Source organism: Oncorhynchus keta, unplaced genomic scaffold (genome assembly GCF_023373465.1).
Source record: "Oncorhynchus keta strain PuntledgeMale-10-30-2019 unplaced genomic scaffold, Oket_V2 Un_scaffold_3114_pilon_pilon, whole genome shotgun sequence".
Classification (NCBI taxonomy): Eukaryota; Metazoa; Chordata; class Actinopteri; order Salmoniformes; family Salmonidae; genus Oncorhynchus; species Oncorhynchus keta.
Window position 1 is genome coordinate 742,610 of NW_026290913.1, and position 19,243 is coordinate 761,852.

Here is a 19,243-nt window from a genome sequence, read left to right on the forward strand (position 1 = left end):
GGGGAGGGGTTTGTTACAAAACACCATCGTGGCGGGAAAGGGTTTATCCTGTGGTGCGGGATACGTCAACTAGGTTATTCAAGAAAACAAACAGCTTTTTGGAGCTAGCTTGCAAGCTAAATATCTGCGACTCGGTTTGCCTGATGGTTTCGGAGGAACCAAATCTTCCGAACGCGTTTGTGAAATTGTACTACATATTGCAGGTAAGATTAAGGACCATCGCATAGTACTATCCATATACAACTACCCATGAAATATTGCTATTGAGTCTAGTTGTTTCCATTAACTTGTCCAGTGATATTTTTTGTTAACATTTAGAGTTCGTGTAGAAAATAGATGCGACAATTGCCTGCTGGGGTGTCGACTAAAACGGCTGAACGTAATGACGTCATGTCTGTCGAATAAAAATGTAGTTTTTGAAGCGTTTCCATTGCCCATTTAGGCAAATTGCGCAGACAGCCTGTATGCCCTCCCATCTAGCTGTTTCATGTCCCAGTGGTGGAAAAAGTACTCAATTGTCATACTTGAGTAAGAGCAAATATACCTTAATAGAAAATGACCCAAGTGAAAGTATTTGGTTTTAAATATACTTAAGTGTCAAAAGTAAATGTAATTGCTAAGATGTACTTAAGTATAAATAGTAAATGTATAAATCATTTCTACTTCAACCTTTATTGACGGATACCCAAGGGCACACTCACACAATTTACAAACGTAGCATTTGTGTTTAGCGAGTCTGCCAGACCAGAGTGGATGACCAGGGATGTTCATTTGATAAGTGTGAATTTGACCATTTTCCTGTTAAAATGTAACGAGTACTTTTGGGTGTCAGGGAAAATGTATGAGGTAAAAAGTACACTTTCTTTAGGAATGTAGTTAGGTAAAAGTTGCCAAAAATACAAATAGTTAAGTACAGATACCCCAAACTACTTTAAATGTATTTTTACTTAAGTACTTTACACAATGGCAGGTCGCCCGCAAAAAACAGCATGGATAGAATGCAATAATTGACTAATATTTGCCATATTCTAATACATCTCATGTGCCAACGTATCGCCATGGTGAAACTTGCACTCATGTAGATCTGAAATAATTGGATGGTAAAACTTGCCAGCCAAACAGAAAAGCAAGGCGAATCAATTCAGCCATTCTTGAAAGGCAGGAAAAACACGGCTTCCGTCAGATCTGTTGCAATAAAGAAAGTTTGACAGATTAAAAATCCACCCCAGTCCAATGGATAAAAAGGTAATGTTTAGATAATGTCTCCCATCTTCCGTTTCCATTACACTTTTTTTGTTAAACCTACTTAGCTACTGATATAGTTAGCTACCCCATTCAGAGGTAACTGATTTAGCGCCTATTGATGACAGTATTATCTTCGGACAGGGGGTGTTTTGTTAAGAGCCCCAGCACTTGCTCTAAACATTAACTCATCGCTTGCGGTACGTTTTTGAAAACACAACGAACGTATATTTCATATCGGCAATAATTTTTTTTTTATAATATAATTTAAATTATAACACGCCTTCAAAGGGTTAGTGTTCCCACACAGCCACATGTTCCATCACTTATTTGTGGAAGACACAGGTGGCCACCTGTTCTAATTAACTACCTCGTGTTCAAGTTTAACTGGGGAGGACGTGTAGTTTGTCATCTAGAGGCACACAGCTTGTGGATCTGTTCCACACTGCTACAGTAAGGTGTGTATTTTTCATGAAAGACGCTTCCTCGCTTCACGAAAGATAAGGAGCATATGTTCTGAAAACCGTTTTGAGCTAAGATTATTGAAGTTTCTAAACATTAAAACATAACATCAGCATTGTAGTTTGGATGTAGCCAACAGTGGGCGAATGTAACGTCTGAAAACACTACACACAGAGAATGGTTTGCAAGAGCTAATAAATATATAGCTATCTATCTATTGCAAACCCTTCTCAGTATGTTTTCAGCGGTTACATTCGAATATCGTTAAAAGGCGCTACAGTGTATCTTACCCCATTCATAGACGCAAACGTTAGTTGGTGACAAGCAATCAATAACTTAATTGTACAAACAGTGGGTTAGTTATGCATGGACTGCTGCCCTGGGTGAGTGGAGATCAATGAAATGGTAGGTTGCAATGACTAATGTACCATAACCACTAAAACGAGACACAGAACCAGCATGCGTTGTCTTATCTAACTTCTCTCTCCTCAACAGACATTGAGAAGCAGCTGACTAGCGCCAAAGATGATCTATCGCTGACTATTTGGTTTTCCACTAGATAGCACAGTCAGAATTGGTAATAACGTGAAAATAATTATTCGCTTTTTGTTTTTCATTTAAGGTTAGCATTGCTGCTAATGTTAGGTTTAAAATAAGATTTTAAAGGTCGACTTTGGGCACGAAAAACCATCTACCTGCCCTTTACTCAATTTGTAACAGAAATGGGGTTTTCCTTTGGTGGTTCGTCGATGTCATGTGCGCAGCGACCGTAGCTAGTTCGTTAGCTATGCTAGCCAATGCAGTTAGCCAGTAACTCAGAATTTGTTTACGTCATTTCACATAATTTGTTTTTGGATGCAAACACTAGAGATCGATAAGAAATATCAATTCTGTAGCCGAATATCTTATTCATGTGTTTTGTTTTTAAGCATTAAATGACCTGAAATTATGGTGAATTGACCTTTGTGGCTGTAGTAACTATTGACGACCGTCTATTCGCCCATCCGTGGTTTCCACTAGCTTCTTTAGCCACAAAGTTAGATTCCAGTCAGGATCCACAGCCACATTCAAAATTGGCTACAAAAATGTGCTTTCAGTCATTAATTTAAGATTAGGTATGAGGTTGGCAGTCCGTGGTTAAGGTTAGTTTTAAAATCAAATTTTAAGAAGATAAACTGTAGAAATGGGCAGATATTATAACTTTGTGGTTATAGAAGCTAGTGATGCCCCATCTTCATCTCTCAAATCAAATGTTATTTGTCACATACACATGGTTAGCAGATGTTAATGCGAGTGTAGCGAAATGCTTGTGCTTCTAGTTCCGACAATGCAGTAATAACCAACAAGTAATCTAACAATTCCAAAACTACTGTCTTATACACACACACAAGTGTAAGGGGATAAAGAATATGTACATAAAGATATATGAATGAGTGATGGTACAGAGCGGCATAGGCAAGATACAGTAGATGGTATAGAGTACAGTATATACATATGAGATGAGTATGTAAACAAAGTGGCATAGTTTAAAGTGGCTAGTGATACATGTATTACATAAAGATGCAGTAGATGATATAGAGTACAGTATATACGTATACATATGAGATGAATAATGTAGGGTAAGTAACATTATATAAGGTAGCATTGTTTAAAGTGGCTAGTGATATATTTTACATCATTTCCCATCAATTCCCATTATTAAAGTGGCTGGAGTTGAGTCAGTGTGTTGGCAGCAGCCACTCAATGTTAGTGGTGGCTGTTTAACAGTCTGATGGCTTTGAGATAGAAGCTGTTTTTCAGTCTCTCGGTCCCAGCTTTGATACACTTGTACTGACCTCGCCTTCTGGATGATAGCGGGGTGAACAGGCAGTGGCTCGGGTGATTGTTGTCCTTGATGATCTTTATGGCCTTCCTGTGACACCGGGTGGTGTAGGTGTCCTGGAGGGCAGGTAGTTTGCCCCCGGTGATGCGTTGTGCAGACCTCACTACCCTCTGGAGAGCCTTACGGTTGTGGGCGGAGCAGTTGCCGTACCAGGCGTTGATACAGCCCGCCAGGATGCTCTCGATTGTGCATCTGTAGAAGTTTGTGAGTGCTTTTGGTGACAAGCCGAATTTCTTCAGCCTCCTGAGGTTGAAGAGGCGCTGCTGCTCCTTCTTCACGATGCTGTCTGTGTGTGTGGACCAATTCAGTTTGTCTGTGATGTGTATGCCAAGGAACTTAACTTGCTAACCTCTCCACTACTGTTCCATCGATGTGGATAGGGGGGTGTTCCCTCTGCTGTTTCCTGAAGTCCACAATCATCTCCTTAGTTTTGTTGACGTTGAGTGTGAGGTTGTTTTCCTGACACCACCGAGGGCCCTCACCTCCTCCCTGAATGCCGTCTCGTCGTTGTTGGTAATCAAGCCTACCACTGTTGTGTCGTCCGCAAACTTGATGATTGAGTTGGAGGCGTGCGTGGCCACGCAGTCGTGGGTAAACAGGTAGTACAGGAGAGGGCTCAGAACGCACCCTTGTGGGGCCCCAGTGTTGAGGATCAGCGGGGTGGAGATGTTGTTGCCTACCCTCACCACCTGGGGGCGACCCGTCAGGAAGTCCAGTACCCAGTTGCACAGGGCGGGGTCTCTGCTAGCGCTCATGCGAGATATATTTCCGGGTTCTGAGATTACTTTTTATGCTGTCACATTACTATAGTATTGTAAATTCCCCGCCCATGTGCACCTGAAGTTTCCTTGGTCACCTAACTAGCATTCTTCCCTGGACTTCCAGCATTGTCGGAGCTAGCTAGCTATCTAGCTGAAGATACCACTGTGCTAAGTTTATGATAAATTATAAACCTGTTTAAGTCATTACCAAATTGAAATGCTTCCCAACATTAATTGCAGGAAATGAAGCCAGTGAACATCGAGAATGGTGTCCCTGTACTCCATTCAGCAAAAGACGGGTGCAAACCCAAGAAATTCACCCCAGATGAAGTACTGGTACCAAATCCCAGCTTCAAAGAAAATCAAGGAACGAAAAGAAAGGTAAGTGTGTCCACCCATATGATGACCACTGATCCATGATGCAAATCCAAAGTGCAAGTTCAGTGAATGTATGCATGCATGATCGTTTGTCTCAATTGTGTGTATTATGGGCTATAACTGGGCAGTACTTCACAATGAAATGCAATTTGTCTCAGAGAAAAACACTTCCTTTGAAAGTAGAAGAAAAAAGAGGAGAAGGAAGACAAGGATGTAAGTGTTCATTACACACAGTATTTAGGCCAAATAACCTAGGTGTCATGTTTCATTAGGCACCAAACAAAAGAGAACTGCTTGCATAGTATTGAAACAGGGAGAGACTACCTCATGTTGTCCAATGAAAAATGCTTGTTTTTCTTTTCCGTTGCGAAATGTTTGCTATTGCGTATGTGTAGAGGACATGACTTGGTCATGGTTGCTCAAGGTCACGTGATAGGTAGCCCCACCTGCGAATTCAAAATCAGTCGGTTCTAGTGCCAATAGAGAATTTCCTCTTGGTCTAATGGTCAAGACGTTGGTTTCTCCCGTGGTAGACCCAGGTTCATATGTTACATTTTGACTAATGCAGAGGTTTTTAAACATCTCCTTGGCGACCCCCAGGTATTCCACGTATTTGAACTATTCCTGGGCTGGCACACCCGGTTCAACTTGTCAACAAATGATCAAGCCAATGGTCATGTCCCCCTGCTCAGACGTTGCATGCATCAACCAATGGTTGTGTGCCACGTCATCGACTGCCGCCGGACACCAGATAGCTATAACAACATATTATGTGCTTAGCTGATATGTAAAATACCGATCCAGGCGTTGTGGCAAACATCATCAACATCTGAGCAAAGGACACGACCCTTGTTTAGGCGATCAGGTGAGCTAGTTCAGGGCTATAACAATACTGTGAAACATCTGTGGATCCAAGAGGAGACATTTGAAAACTGCACGAATGAATACAATCCTGTTGGTGATCTCACTTTACTCTTTGTTTTTACATTTCAGATACAACCTGGAAGTCTATCAATATATGAATTGGAACGGTTGGAAAATATCAGACAAAACCAAGTGTTCCTGTCCTCCATAAAAATGCTTGAGGTTAGTTTGTTCTTCGACAGAGTTTAAATGGTATCTACTTATGCATATTTTACTTAAACTCCTTGTGTGGTGAAATGAATAACATATATTATTGTTTCCTCAATAGGCCAAGCAGGATTTGAAACCAGAAAACACACAGCGAGGTCTCAAGAGACAGAACAAGTAATGACAGATTCAACATCTGTATCAATCAAATCAAATGTATTTATATAGCCCTTTGTACATCAGCTGATATCTCAGTGCTGTACAGAAACCCAACCACTACTGCCATCTAGAAGCACTAGATGGCAGTGCCGTCTTCACATTCTGTCACATGACCTACACTGGTATGGGAGCAGGTGCTGCATTCACATGACCTACACTGGTATGGGAGCAGGTGCTGTGTTCACATACTGTCACATGACCTACACTGGTATGGGAGCAGGTGCTGCTTTCACAATCTGTCACATGACCTACACTGGTAGGGGAGCAGGTGCTGCTTTCACAATGACTGAAAATATTTACTTCAATGTTTCCTGTGTATGTGCTTACATTGGTCAGTCGAATTAGGTCTCAGTACAAAGTGAATGAGCTTCCATTATACATACTCAATCCCTTTAGGACATAAGGCCCATATGAGCTTCTGTAACGTATGGCATACAGAATGTATTCATTATGGCCAGCTTGGATAGAGAATGTGACTCGTTTCTGTTTCTAACACAATGTAACTAATGTCTTGGCTCACTACAGTAAGGTAGCCTGGACAGAGATACTGCCTCCTCGCACCAAGTCCTTGAGAATCCAGAAGAAGGAAGCAGAGCGACTCCCCCTGCCCCTGGAACCACACAGGATTTATTATGAAGTCGAACGAGTAAGTGACTGACCAATAGCAAAATGCGACGTACTAACGGACCAATAGGATATGCTCTTATGTTAAGAAATTGTACTTCACTACACAGAAAAGCCTACTTCTCACATTTGTTCCATTTTAGTCTTGAAACACTAGTTTATTTCTCATGATAATGGTTTGTTGATGTGTATTTACTAAAGATTGAACGTGCCAGGAAGCCAGAGGGTCCCATTAGTATGGAGCCAATCAACATGGAGGAGGATAGTTCACTGCCACCTGAACTTCTCAAGCTGTGGACAGAGGTTGCACATTTGTTCACCATTACCTACTTTTCTCTAGCACGGTCCCAGATCTGTTTGTGTGATCTAGCCAACTCATTTGACATGAAAATGACCATAACATTTGACAAGACCGCACAAACAGATCTGGGACCAGGCTAACTCTTCAGTCCTATGTTCAGCATAACTGTTTGCAGCTTTGCTGTTCTTTTACAGTTTCATTTTATTACACAGGATTTCATCAAAGAAGAGAAGGAGGACTTGGGTCTGGAAGAGTGAGTTTCATTTTGAATGTTAATGAATTTGGCTTTTTTTCTTAACGTTATGTGACAAATGTATATATTTGTAGTATTTAATGGACGTCCTGTACTGATTTGAATGTATAGATGTGTAAAACCCTAACCTGTGTCAGGCTGACATTACATTGGATATGTTTCCAGGTACCGTAGTACTCTAAAGAGCATGGAGCTGAGTGAGATTGGAGGAGTAGCTAAGGTGGTGAAGAGTCGTATCTTCTCTGTTGCTTTCCACCCATGTAGCAGTCGTCTGCTCATGGCTGCTGGGGACAAGTTGGGTGGAGTGGGGCTGTGGAACCTCGTGAGTACATACAGTGAAACTGGATGCCGTAGAGTTAATGTGTGACTGGGCTTATTTGGATTTTGTTGTTCTTTCAGGAATCTGGTATGGGTGATGTCGTGCTGCCGTTTGTTGTTTCCTCAGGACTCTTGCTGTGTTCAAAACAACTGGAAATTCAGAAAAATAAAACGTCAAATCATGACATCAGTGATCTTCAGGTCGGAGCTCTAGAAAGTGGCCCGAGTTGGATGACCATTAAAAAAACAAAAATCAGTCTGAGCTCGTTGTTTTTCCCTTTTTCTCCCTGATTTCCCAGTTGTTTCGAACGCGCTGAAGTCAGATATTTCAGAGTTCCAAGTTGTTGTGAATACGACAACGGCGTGCTGCTGTTTGTTTCCTCAGGACTCTGATATGGGGGATGAGGGCGTGCTGCTATTTGAGCCACATGTCCAGCCGGTGGCCTGCATGGCCTTCTCCAGGTCACATCCTACAGACCTGTTGACCCTCAGCTACGACGGGACGCTACGGAGCACAGATGTGGAGAAAGCCGTTTTTGATGAGGTACCATGCATAATACAGTGATGATAATATATGGCATTTAGCAAGCTTTTCCAAAGCAACATAAAACGGTGAGTGCATGTATTTTCATATGTGACCCCAGTGGGAATTGAACACACATATCAGACTTTAGATTGCCTGTTTGGTCTTTGTTACGTTATCTCTGTCCTTTCTCCAACTAGGTGTATCGGATCAAGGATGGCTTGAGAACCTTTGACTTCCTGTCACATGACTGTTCGACGCTGGTCACCGGGGACTGGTACGGAGACGTTGCCATCGTTGACAGGCGGACTCCAGGGTAAAGTAATGTCATTTTGATTTTCTGTCTGTATAAGTCAAAAGCTTATTGCTAATTCCTTATTAATGTTGGTCTGTCTCGTTTTTACTGAGAACCTCTCATGAGTCCCTCCATAGCCTGGATACCAAGACGGTTCGCTGTGTTCACGTCCACCCTGTTCAGAAGCAGTACATCATGGTGGCTGAGAACAGGTACAAAATGGGAATCAGTGCTTTGATGTGCAATAGGTCAGCCAATCAGGTCGACCCATGTCATTATTGCAAGTAATCTTGAGACAATCCTATGGCGAATAAGTTGATTTATGTATTTTGTCAAGTTTGCAAAATGATTACTTAAAGTATAGTCCTATTAAGGAAATCCACTTTCTATTTCATTGATCTTTTATGTTGCTAAAACTGATATTGATGTTTTGATTTTTCTCTAGTATTGTGAGCATTTACGATGCTCGATGTTTGAAGGCGTCGTCGAGAAAGCCAGTCTCCCAGCTCTATGGTCACTCAAAGAGCATCTCAAGTGCCTACTTCTCTCCTGGCACTGGCAACAGAGTAGTGACCACCTGCCTAGACAACAACATCAGGTAAGTCTGCATCCCACCGTAAGATGTTAGTACGTTAAAATATGTAAAGAGATAAAAAAAATGTTTTAAATGATTAAAGTTCAAATAAATAATTTGCTTACGTGCTACGATAAGGGTTTTAAAAGTTGCACTAAGCTTATTGTCCAATACTTGAAACATGAAATGTTTAGCAATTAAATATACTTTGTTTTTCAGGATTTATGACACCTCGGAACTAACCTCCAGAGCTCCGCTACTGACCTCCATCCAGTAAATTCATTATACTATCACATTTAGAAAGCGAAACTGACCAGGTCTCTCTTGAGAACGTTTTTATCTCTAATGGCAAAATAAAGACGAAATAAAAAAACATTGTGGAAAGATCCTGCAAACCTCTGTTTGCATTGGTTTACTCTCTAATGCCGGTGTTCTAGTATGTGTGCTTTATACCAACAGACATCAGTCAGCAAATCCAGAAGTATTTGTAATAGTGTCTTTGTATAATGTTGATGAATCCATTTCCTTTGTCCCTCTTTGCAGACAGAACTTGTACACAGGGCGCTGGCTGTCCAAGCTGCAGGCGATGTGGGACCCCAAGAGGGACGACTGCTTCGTTGTGGGCAGCATGCAGCGGCCTCGCAGAGTCCAGGTATAAGCACTCCTTTGTTCCCACGTCTATCATCGAACCTCAACAACAATAAGTAAGATTTGAGGTCATGTTACTATTCCCCTAACAGAATGTGTAAGGTCAGTGTACAAGTTATGGATTATGTGGCTATGCATGGTATGGGTCAATTTTCATATATTTTGTATACAGGGGCACTGTGTCCAAGACAATTTTCTCCTCTGGGACAATAAAGTATATAATTTTCTATCCAGGTGTTCCATGAGAGTGGGCAGCTCCAGCACTCCTTCCAGGACCCAGAGATGACCACCGTGCTCTCAGTCACAGCCTTCCACCCCACCAGGAACGCTCTACTGGGGGGCAACGCCTCCGGGCGGCTGTATGTCTTCACCGACTGAGAGCAGGATGCCTGTATGTGTTCGCTGCCTGAGAGGAGAAACCTGGGCCATTGTTCACAAAACATCGGAGTAAGAGTCCTGATCTGGAATGCTCAACTGATCATAGATCAGCACTCCTACTCTAAAATGTTTCATGATACGGGCCCAGAACACATGCTTAGAATAGACCAAAATCAGTTGTTTTGTTGTTTCTTTCTGCAAGCTGCCTTTGCTATTGTTGCACATTGTTTTCTATCAAATTGTTGATGTTTTGTTAGTTTATATATTTAGCTGAAGTTGTGCTTTTCATGTAGTTTAGTTCTTTCATTTGGCTGTATTGTACCCGCAGTAAATTTTGTGATTGACGGTTTTAATCTTTCAAATATAAACTACCAGAATTCAGTGGCTATAGCCCTACAATCAATAAAATCATGGCTAAATACCAGTGTGTTGAAAATGTGTCCTATGTCAGGCAACTCACTCTTCTGTGCCTAGGCTAATTATTTTCTGCAGTTTTTCCTCAACACCAAAAATAACAATACAATGTAACCCAACTCGTGTGTAGGCCTACCTTAGTTTACTTCTATGTTATTAGACTAGTAGGTTTCTGTGTTACGGTTCAGACTTAGTGAGAAGTGTTGTGTATGTTAGGCTGTGGGGGTAATTTCAGAAATAGTTTTCAAATTGATAAAGCAATAATCTTTGTTAATAATATGACCACCCTACCTTCAATTATTGGGCTTAAATTACTGTAATTATGTATTCTGTACTGGCTAATCTGCGTTAATTACGTTTGTACTTTGATTTGAATCATCTCTGTTCTACATCAGCCCTGAAAATGTCACGCCAATTGAGCACCATCTTTAGATATTTGACAAAAGTTGTTGACTTTAAGAATTAAGACAGTCTACAACGGCACCAAACACCTAAAGAGTGGCCTTTTTAACCTTTCCCATCACTTACTGAGATCTCAGCAATGGTAAGGCCTGTCCTCGTGAAATAAAGTGTTCCTGAGAAGCGTCTCTATAATTTTATTTAAAATGGTCTGAGAAGAACAATACATTAGCAGGGCAATTCAAGCAAAGACGATATGCATTGATAAGGGACCATTTGAAATTGACTAGGGTGGGGTGGTCCAAAATAGGGGAGGGTTGTAAAACTACTTTGGGGAAGGGATGTTTTTTTAATTGCCACAGGGAAGGTTAGTTTATTTTTATTTCTATATATATATATATATATATATATACACTTCCGGTCAAAAGTTTCTTTTTACTATTTTCTACATTGTAGAGTAACAGTGAATACAACTATGAAATAACACATGGAATCATCTAGTACCCCAAAAAGGTTAAAGAAATCTAAATATATTTTATATTTTGAGATTCTTGAAAGTAGCCACCCTTTGCCTTGATGACATTTGCACACTCCTGGCATTCTCTCAACCAACTTCACATGGAATGCTTTTCCAACAGTTGAAGGTGTTCCCACATGCTGAGAACTTGTTGGCTGCTTTTCCTTCACACTGCGGTCCAACTCATCCCAAGCCATCTCAATTGGGTTGAGGTCGGGTGATTGTGAAGGCCAGGTCATCTGATGCAGCACTTAATTACTCTCCTTGGTAAAATAGCCTTACACAGCCTGGAGGTGTGTTGGGTCATTGTCCTGTTGAAAAACAAATGATAGTCCCGCTAAGTACAAACCAGATGGGATGGCGTATCGCTGCAGAATGATGTGGTAGCCATGCTGATTAAGTGTGCCTTGAATTCTAAATAAATCCCAGACAGGCACCAGCAAAGCACCCCCACACCATCTCACCTCCTTCATGCTTTACGGTGGGAATCACACATGCAGAGGTCATGTGTTCACCCACACCTCGTCTCATAAAGACACGGCGGTTGAAACCAAAATTCTCCCATTTGGACTGCAGAACAAAGGACAGATTTCCACCGGTCTAATATCCATTGCTTGTGTTTCGTGGCCCAAGCAAGTCTCTTCTCATTATTGGTGACCTTCTGTAGTGGTTTCTTTGCAGCAATTTACTATGAAAAACAGATTCACAGTCTCCTCTGAACAGTTGATGTTGAGGTGTGTCTGTTACTTGAACTCTGTGAAACATTTATTTGGGCTGCAATCTGAGGCTGGTAACTAATGAATTTATCCTCTGCAGCAGAGGAAACTCTGGGTCTTCCTTTCCTGTGGTGGTCCTTAAGAGAGCCAGTTTCATCATAACGCTTGATGTTTTTTGCGACTCCACTTGAAGAAACGTTCAAAGTTCTTGAAATGTCCGTATTGACTGACCTTCATGTATTAAAGTAATGATGGACTGTCGTTTCTCTTTGCTTATTTGAGCTGTTCTTGCCATAATATGGACTTGGTCTTTTACCAAATAGGGATAGGGTTCTGTATACTATGTTCTACCTTGTCACAACACAACTGATTGGCTCAAATTCCACAAATTAACTTTTAAAGAAGGCACACCTGTTAATTGAAATGCATTCCAGGTGACTACCTCATGAAGCTGGTTGATATAATGCCAAGCGTGTACAAAGCTGTCATCAAGGCAAAGTGTGGTTATTTGAAGAATCTCAAATATAAAATATATTTCGATTTGTTTAACACTTTTTTTGGTTACTACATGATTCCATATGTGTTATTTCATAGTTTCATTTCTTCTCTATTATTCTACAATGTAGACAATAAAGAAAATAATTAAAAAAATAAAAATAAAGAAAAACCCTTTGATTGAGTACGTGTTCTAAAACTTTTGACCGGTAGTGTGAATATATTTATATATTTATTTATATATATTTATATATTCACAGTGCGTTCAGGAAAGTATTCAGACCCCTTGACCTTTTCCAAATGTTGTTAGGTTACAGTCATATTCTAAAATGTATTACATCGTTTTTCCCCCTCATCAATTTACACACAATACCCCATAATTACAAAGCATAAACCGGATTCTGGAAAAAATAAAATAACATTTACATAAGTATTCAGACCCGTTACTCAGTACTTTGAAGCACCTTTGGAATCAATTACTGCTTCGAGTCTTCTTGGGTATGACGCTACAAGCTTGGCACACCTGTATTTGGGGAGTTTCTCCCATTCTTCTCTGCAGATCTTCTCAAGCTCTGTCAGGTATGATGGGGAGCATTGCTGCACAGCTATTTTCAGGTCTCTCCAGAGATGTTCAATCAGGTTTAAGTCTGGGCCCTGGTTGGGTCACTCAAGGACATTCTGGGCCACTTCGCCCCAGTTTGAGGTCCTGAGTGCTCTGGAGCAGGTTTTCAACAAGAATCTCTCTGTACTTTGTTCCGTTAACCTTTGCCTCAATCCTGACTAGTCTCCCAGTCCCTGACACTGAAAAACATCCCCACAGCATGACGCTGCCACCACCCTGCTTCACCGTAGGGATGGTGCAAGGTTTCCTCCAGTCGTGACGCTTAGCATTCAGGCCAAATAGTTAAATCTTGCTTTCATCAGACCAGAGAATCTTGTTTCTCATGGTCTGAGAGTCTTTAGGTGCCTTTTGGCAAACTCCAAATGGGCTGTCATGTGCCTTTTACTGAGGAGTGGATTCCGTCTGGTCACTACCATAAAGGCCTGATTGGTGGAGTGCTGCAGAGCTGTCCTTCTGGAAGTTTCTCCATTCTCCACAGAGGAACTCTGGAGCTGTGTCAGAGTGACCATTGAGTTCTTGGTCCCCTCCCTGACCAATGCCCCTCTCCTCCGATTGCTCAGTTTAGCCGCATGGCCAGCTCTAGGAAGATTCTTGGTGTTTCCAAATTTCTTCAATTTAAGCACGATGGAGGCCACTGTGTTCTTGGGAACATTAAATGCTGCAGAGAAATGTTGGTACCCTTCCCCAGATCTGTGCCTTGACACAATCCTGTCTCTGAGCTCTACGGACAATTGCTTCGACCTTATTGTGTTTAGTTTTTGCTCTGACATGCACTGTCAACTGTGGGACCTTATATAGACAGGTGTGTGTGCTTTTCCGAATCATGTCCAATCAATTTACCACAGGTAGACTCCAATCAAGTTGTAGAAACATCACAAGGATGATCAATGGAAACAGGATGCACCTGAGCTTAATTTCCAGTTTCATAGCAAAGGATTATCCCAGGACGCGAAGGGGAGGAACTATGACTTTCATGGAGTGGGGTCCACGTCCCGAGCCGGAACCGCCACCATGGACAGACGCCCACCCGGACCCTCTCTATGGTCTTGAGGTGCGTCCGGGAGTCCGCACCTTAGGGGGGTTCTGTCACGCCTTGGTCTTAGTATTTTGTGTTTTCTTTAATTATTTGTTCAGGCCAGGGTGTGACATTTTTATTTTTTTTATTTTTTTATTTCACCTTTATTTAACCAGGTAGGCTAGTTGAGAACAAGTTCTCATTTGCAACTGCGACCTGGCCAAGATAAAGCATAGCAGTGTGAAAAGAAAACACAGAGTTACACATGGAGTAAACAATTAACAAGTCAATAACACAGTAGAAAAAATGGGCAGTCTATATACAATGTGTGCAAAAGGCATGAGGAGGTAGGCGAATAATACAATTTTGCAGATTAACACTGGAGTGATAAATGATCAAATGGTCATGTACAGGTAGAGATATTGGTGTGCAAAAGAGCAGAAAGGTAAATAAATAAAAAACAGTATAAAAGTATGGGAATGAGGTAGGTGAAAATGGGTGGGCTATTTACCTATAGACTATGTACAGCTTCAGCGATCGGTTAGCTGCTCGGATAGCTGATGTTTGAAGTTGGTGAGGGAGATAAAAGTCTCCAACTTCAGCGATTTTTGCAATTCGTTCCAGTCACAGGCAGCAGAGTACTGGAACGAAAGGCGGCCAAATGAGGTGTTGGCTTTAGGGATGATCAGTGAGATACACCTGCTGGAGCGCATGCTACGGAGACCAGTGAACTGAGATAAGGCGGAGCTTTACCTAGCATGGACTTGTAGATGACCAGACATGGGGTTATTGTATTTTCGTATTGGGGTTTGTAGTATTTAGGATCGCGGCTGAGTAGGGGTGTTGTATAGGCTTGGCTGCCTGAGGCAGTTCTCAATCAGAGTCAGGTGATTCTCGTTGTCTCTGATTGGGAACCGTATTTAGGTTGCCGGGGTTTCACTGTGTATTTCGTGGGTTCCTGTCTCTGTGTAGTTTCACCAGATAGGCTGTAATTAGGTTTCACGTTCCGTTTGTTGTTTTGTATTTGTATGTATGTGTATTTGTATAGTATAGTTATTTCATGTGTCGCTTTTTTCATTAAAGTCATGAGTAACCACCACGCTGCATTTCGGTCCGACTCTCTTTCTACAAACGAAGAATGCCGTTACACAAAGAATATGGCTGCCTAAATATGGTTCCCAATCAGAGACAACGATAATCACCTGACTCTGATTGAGAACCGCCTCAGGCAGCTATAGACTATGCTAGACACCCCACAAAAACCCCATGACAAAAACGCACCACAATAACCCATGTCACACCCTGGCCTGACCAAATAAATGAAGACAAACATACATTACTTCGACCAGGGCGTGACAAGGACCTTGTGCATTTTAGGTAAAATAACAACTCAATGTTTATATCCCAGGACAAATTAGCTATCAACAGCAAGCTAGCTAAAAATGACAAATTAAGCTAGCTAGCTAAATTGCCATAAATAAAATAAACATTTATGGCAATTTAGCTAGCTAGCTTGCACTTGCTAGCTAATTTGTCATTTTTAGCTAGCTTGCAGTTGCTAGCTAATTTGACCTGGGATGTAAACATTGAGTTTTACCTGAAATGCACAAGATCCGTTACTCTGCCAATTAATCCACACATAAAACAGTCAACCGAATGATTTCTAGTCATCTCTCCTCCTTCCAGGTTTTTTATTCTCTTGGCTTTATATTGTGATTGGCAACTTTCATAAATTAGGTGCATTACCGCCACTGACCTCTTCATCTTTCAGTCACCCACATGGGTATAATCATTATTTAACTAGGCAAGTCAGTTAAGAACAAATGTGTATTTTCAATGACAGCCTATGAACAGTGGGTCAACGGCCTGTTCAGGAGCAGAATGACAGATGTGTACCTTGTCAGCTCGGGGATATGAACTTGCAACCTTTCGGTTACTAGTCCAATGCTCTAACCACTAGACTACCCTGCTGCCCATGAAGAGATGGCACGAGGGTATCTGCTTCTACAAACCAATGAGAAGAGGCAGGACTTGCAGTGCAATCTGCGTCAGAAATAGAACTGACTTCTATTTTGGCTCTTGGCAACACAGACACTCGTTGGCGCGCGCAAGCAGTGTGGGTGCAATAATTGAATAACATAGATTTCTAAATGTATTTTGCAACGCTCGAGCACGCGACACATGCAGTGTAGTCAGTCTGTAAGTTGTGGAAGTCAGCCCATACTGCTGTTTACTTGTGCATTGCTGACTCTACCATCAAGACATTACTTTACAAACACAACCCAAGATACGACATACACTTGAAAGGGTCTTGACTTATAATAATTTCAGCTTAAAAGTCCCATTTAGTTAGAGTCTGATGGTAGGTAGCACATTTATTCATCATCATGAGCAAATCTTCTACTGTATGTTCAGAGCTGTTTACAGTTCACTCTTCTCACTGATCATTTACTGTTATTTATTTTATTCCACAGGATTCAATCGAAGAAGAAAAGGAGGAGTTGGATCTGAAAGAGTGAGTTTATTGCTTGCCATATTTACACTTTTGCTTTTCATTAGGGAGGTTAGGCATTTGGCCTTTTTCTGTGTTCTGTGACAAACTACATTATTGTATTAGTATTTAATGGGCGTCCTGTACTGATTTGAATGTATAGATGTGTAAAACCCTAACCTGTGTCAGGCTGACATTACATTGGATATGTTTCCAGGTACCGTAGTACTCTAAAGAGCATGGAGCTGAGTGAGATTGGAGGAGTAGCTAAGGTGGTGAAGAGTCGTATCTTCTCTGTTGCTTTCCACCCATGTAGCAGTCGTCTGCTGATGGCTGCTGGGGACAAGTTGGGTGGAGTGGGGCTGTGGAACTTTGAGCGTACTCTCTCAGTATCTCACGCAACCACACAGCTTTGTTTTTGTCAATTTCCAGGACTTATTGGAGAGTAAAAATGTGTTCTTACTCAAAATCATGACTTTAACCTTAACCCGAAGCCTTGTCAGGACATTCTGGTGACTTATCAGAACATTGTGGCCCTGATCCAGGCTTTATCATATTTGCCTATGATTGAGAGTCCCATAGGGTGGTGCATATTTGTCCCAGTGTCGTCCGGGTGTCGTCCGGGTGTCGTCCGGGTGTCGTCCGGGTGTCGCCTGGGTGTCGTCCGGGTGTCGTCTGGGTGTCGTCCGGGTGTCGCCCGGGTGTCGTCCGGGTGTCGTCCGGGTGTCGTCCGGGTGTCGCCCGGGTGTCGTCGGGTGTCGCCCGGGTGTCGTCCGGGTGTCGTCCGGGTGTCGCCTGGGTGTCGTCCGGGTGTCGTCCGGGTGTCGTCCGGGTGTCGCCCGGGTGTCGTCCGGGTGTCGTCCGGGTAGGCCGTCATTGATTGTTTTTTTATGTTGTATGTTTTATCTCCAAGACACTTTTGCTATTGTTTTGTAAGTCAATAAAGTTATAGCTGAAGTTGCACTTTTCATGTAGTTTATTATTTTTCAGTACGGAGGCTGAGGCAGACAAGTCATGTTATTATAATGTTGTCTAATGAGAGCCATACAAAACTCCCAAGTGAAGATCTAGTGCCAGTGTTTCACCTCTAGATGGGAGTGTTGTAATACATTCACAACAACTACACTGAAGTCATACTAGCACTGGTTAAGGAAAGGGGGATGATACCAAGTCAGTTGTACAACTGAATGCCTTCAACTGAAATGTGTCTTCTGCATTTAACCTAACCCCTCTGAATCAGAGAGGTGCAGGGCGCTGCCTTAATCGACATCCAAGTCTTCGGCGCCCGGGGAACAGTGGGTTAACTGCCTTGCCCAGGATTCGATCCAACAACCTTTAGGTTACTGGCCCAATGCTCTAAACCTTAAGAACATGGCTGGCCGAATCGAAAGTCTGTGCTCGCACATTCCCTAAAGAAAAAAAGCGGCAATATTACTGTTTGTCCCTCTTGAGCCACCGTAGCAACAACATAGCCAGGAAAATAGATGGATAGAGGAGACATCTTTATATCTGTGCCATCATAGTGTCTGTGCCAGCATGGGCTGCACCATTGAGGCTACAACCATAAAAAATCCCCACCTAGTTGACTACTTTGACTATTGTTTAAATGCCGGAAGAGCTCAATGGCCCTGCACTGGTATACTATTATTTACAAAGCCACTTTGGGTTTACTAACATTTTATTTGGCCATTTTTATTGTTTAGAAATGTGGTGGGTACTCTCTTCATTCGCAGGACTTTATCCTGCTAACTGTTCCAAATGTCTGAACTGAATTTGGTAAAAGGACTTTAATGTACTCTGCTCCATCAGCTTGGAACACCTTACAAAATACTTTTAAACTGGAAGAACTTGTCCTGATTGGTGATTTTAAATCACTGATGATGGATTTTGAGGTTGATTCCCCGATTTGTCAATGTTTTTAATTTAGCTGTTTTATGATTTTGTTATACTCCTGTGAATTCTATGGTTTTTACTAGATTATTTGTAGTTTTTCATGTCTGTCTTTAATTGGGAAAATACTTGGTGCTGCCTATCATGGCCAGGATGCCCTTGAAAAGGAGATTTCAAATCTCAATGAGCCCTTGCTGGTTAAATAAAGGTTAAATAAATCAAATGGCTCTGCCCAGGCTAAAACTGCCTTTTGACCACTAGAGGTCTCTCCACTGCCAGAAACAGTTCTTTAAAATAGTCCAAATTAATCTAAGATAAATCATGAAATCTGTCATAAATGTACGTTTATGTACGCACATTTACATCTAACTAAGCTTTTTGGTGCTGTATTTCTCAAGTGAAAATATATGCATGAAAACGAGTCGTCTCTCGTTCAATGAAAACAAACACTTAATTGAAGAATCCCGTCCATATTTCCCACTCCTACTAGGAGTTGTACTGTTGACAAATCATTGACGAAGGGCGTAGACTTCGGCTACCGAACTTGGATTTGCATGGAAAAAATATTTCTCAAACAGCTGAAAAAATACCTGCCCGAACAACAAAGCAAAGTCACAAAATTGTCACAATATACAGAACCAGCCAAAAGTTGGACATACCTACTCATTCCAGGTTTTTTACAACGTAGAATAATAGTAAAGACATCAAACTATGAAATAACACATGGAATCATGTAGTAACCAAAAAAGTGTTAA

The 19,243-nt window shown here is 41.7% G+C and overlaps 1 protein-coding gene across 6 annotated transcripts; it reads left to right on the forward strand.

Moving 5' to 3' along the window:
- Window positions 1-26: 26 nt before the first annotated feature.
- LOC118380061 (WD repeat-containing protein 76-like) lies at window positions 27-10,353 on the forward strand. Of its 6 annotated transcripts, none has more exons than XM_052515791.1 (16): window positions 59-203; window positions 2,200-2,281; window positions 4,588-4,728; window positions 5,719-5,811; window positions 5,918-5,973; window positions 6,541-6,661; window positions 6,841-6,942; window positions 7,153-7,193; window positions 7,359-7,515; window positions 7,897-8,055; window positions 8,235-8,350; window positions 8,443-8,541; window positions 8,775-8,927; window positions 9,123-9,176; window positions 9,447-9,555; window positions 9,786-10,353. In XM_052515791.1, the coding sequence occupies exons 3-16, from the start codon at window positions 4,591-4,593 to the stop codon at window positions 9,927-9,929; spliced, it is 1,542 nt and encodes a 513-aa protein (XP_052371751.1). In that variant the 5' UTR covers window positions 59-203; window positions 2,200-2,281; window positions 4,588-4,590; the 3' UTR covers window positions 9,930-10,353. The 6 variants fall into 6 exon arrangements, with proteins under 6 accessions (XP_052371747.1, XP_052371751.1, XP_052371748.1 ...); XM_052515789.1 differs by lacking the exon at window positions 59-203 and adding an exon at window positions 1,283-1,700; XM_052515787.1 differs by lacking the exon at window positions 2,200-2,281 and having other exon boundaries at window positions 27-203.
- Window positions 10,354-19,243: the final 8,890 nt, after the last annotated feature.

Coding starts and splice junctions, on each gene's coding strand:
- LOC118380061 (XM_052515787.1), top strand. CDS start 144: ATGGTTTCGGAGGAACCAAATCTTCCGAACGCGTTTGTGAAATTGTAC. Junction 204..4,587: donor AATTGTACTACATATTGCAG/GTAAGATTAAGG, acceptor CATTAATTGCAG/GAAATGAAGCCAGTGAACAT. Junction 5,974..6,540: donor GGTCTCAAGAGACAGAACAA/GTAATGACAGAT, acceptor GGCTCACTACAG/TAAGGTAGCCTGGACAGAGA.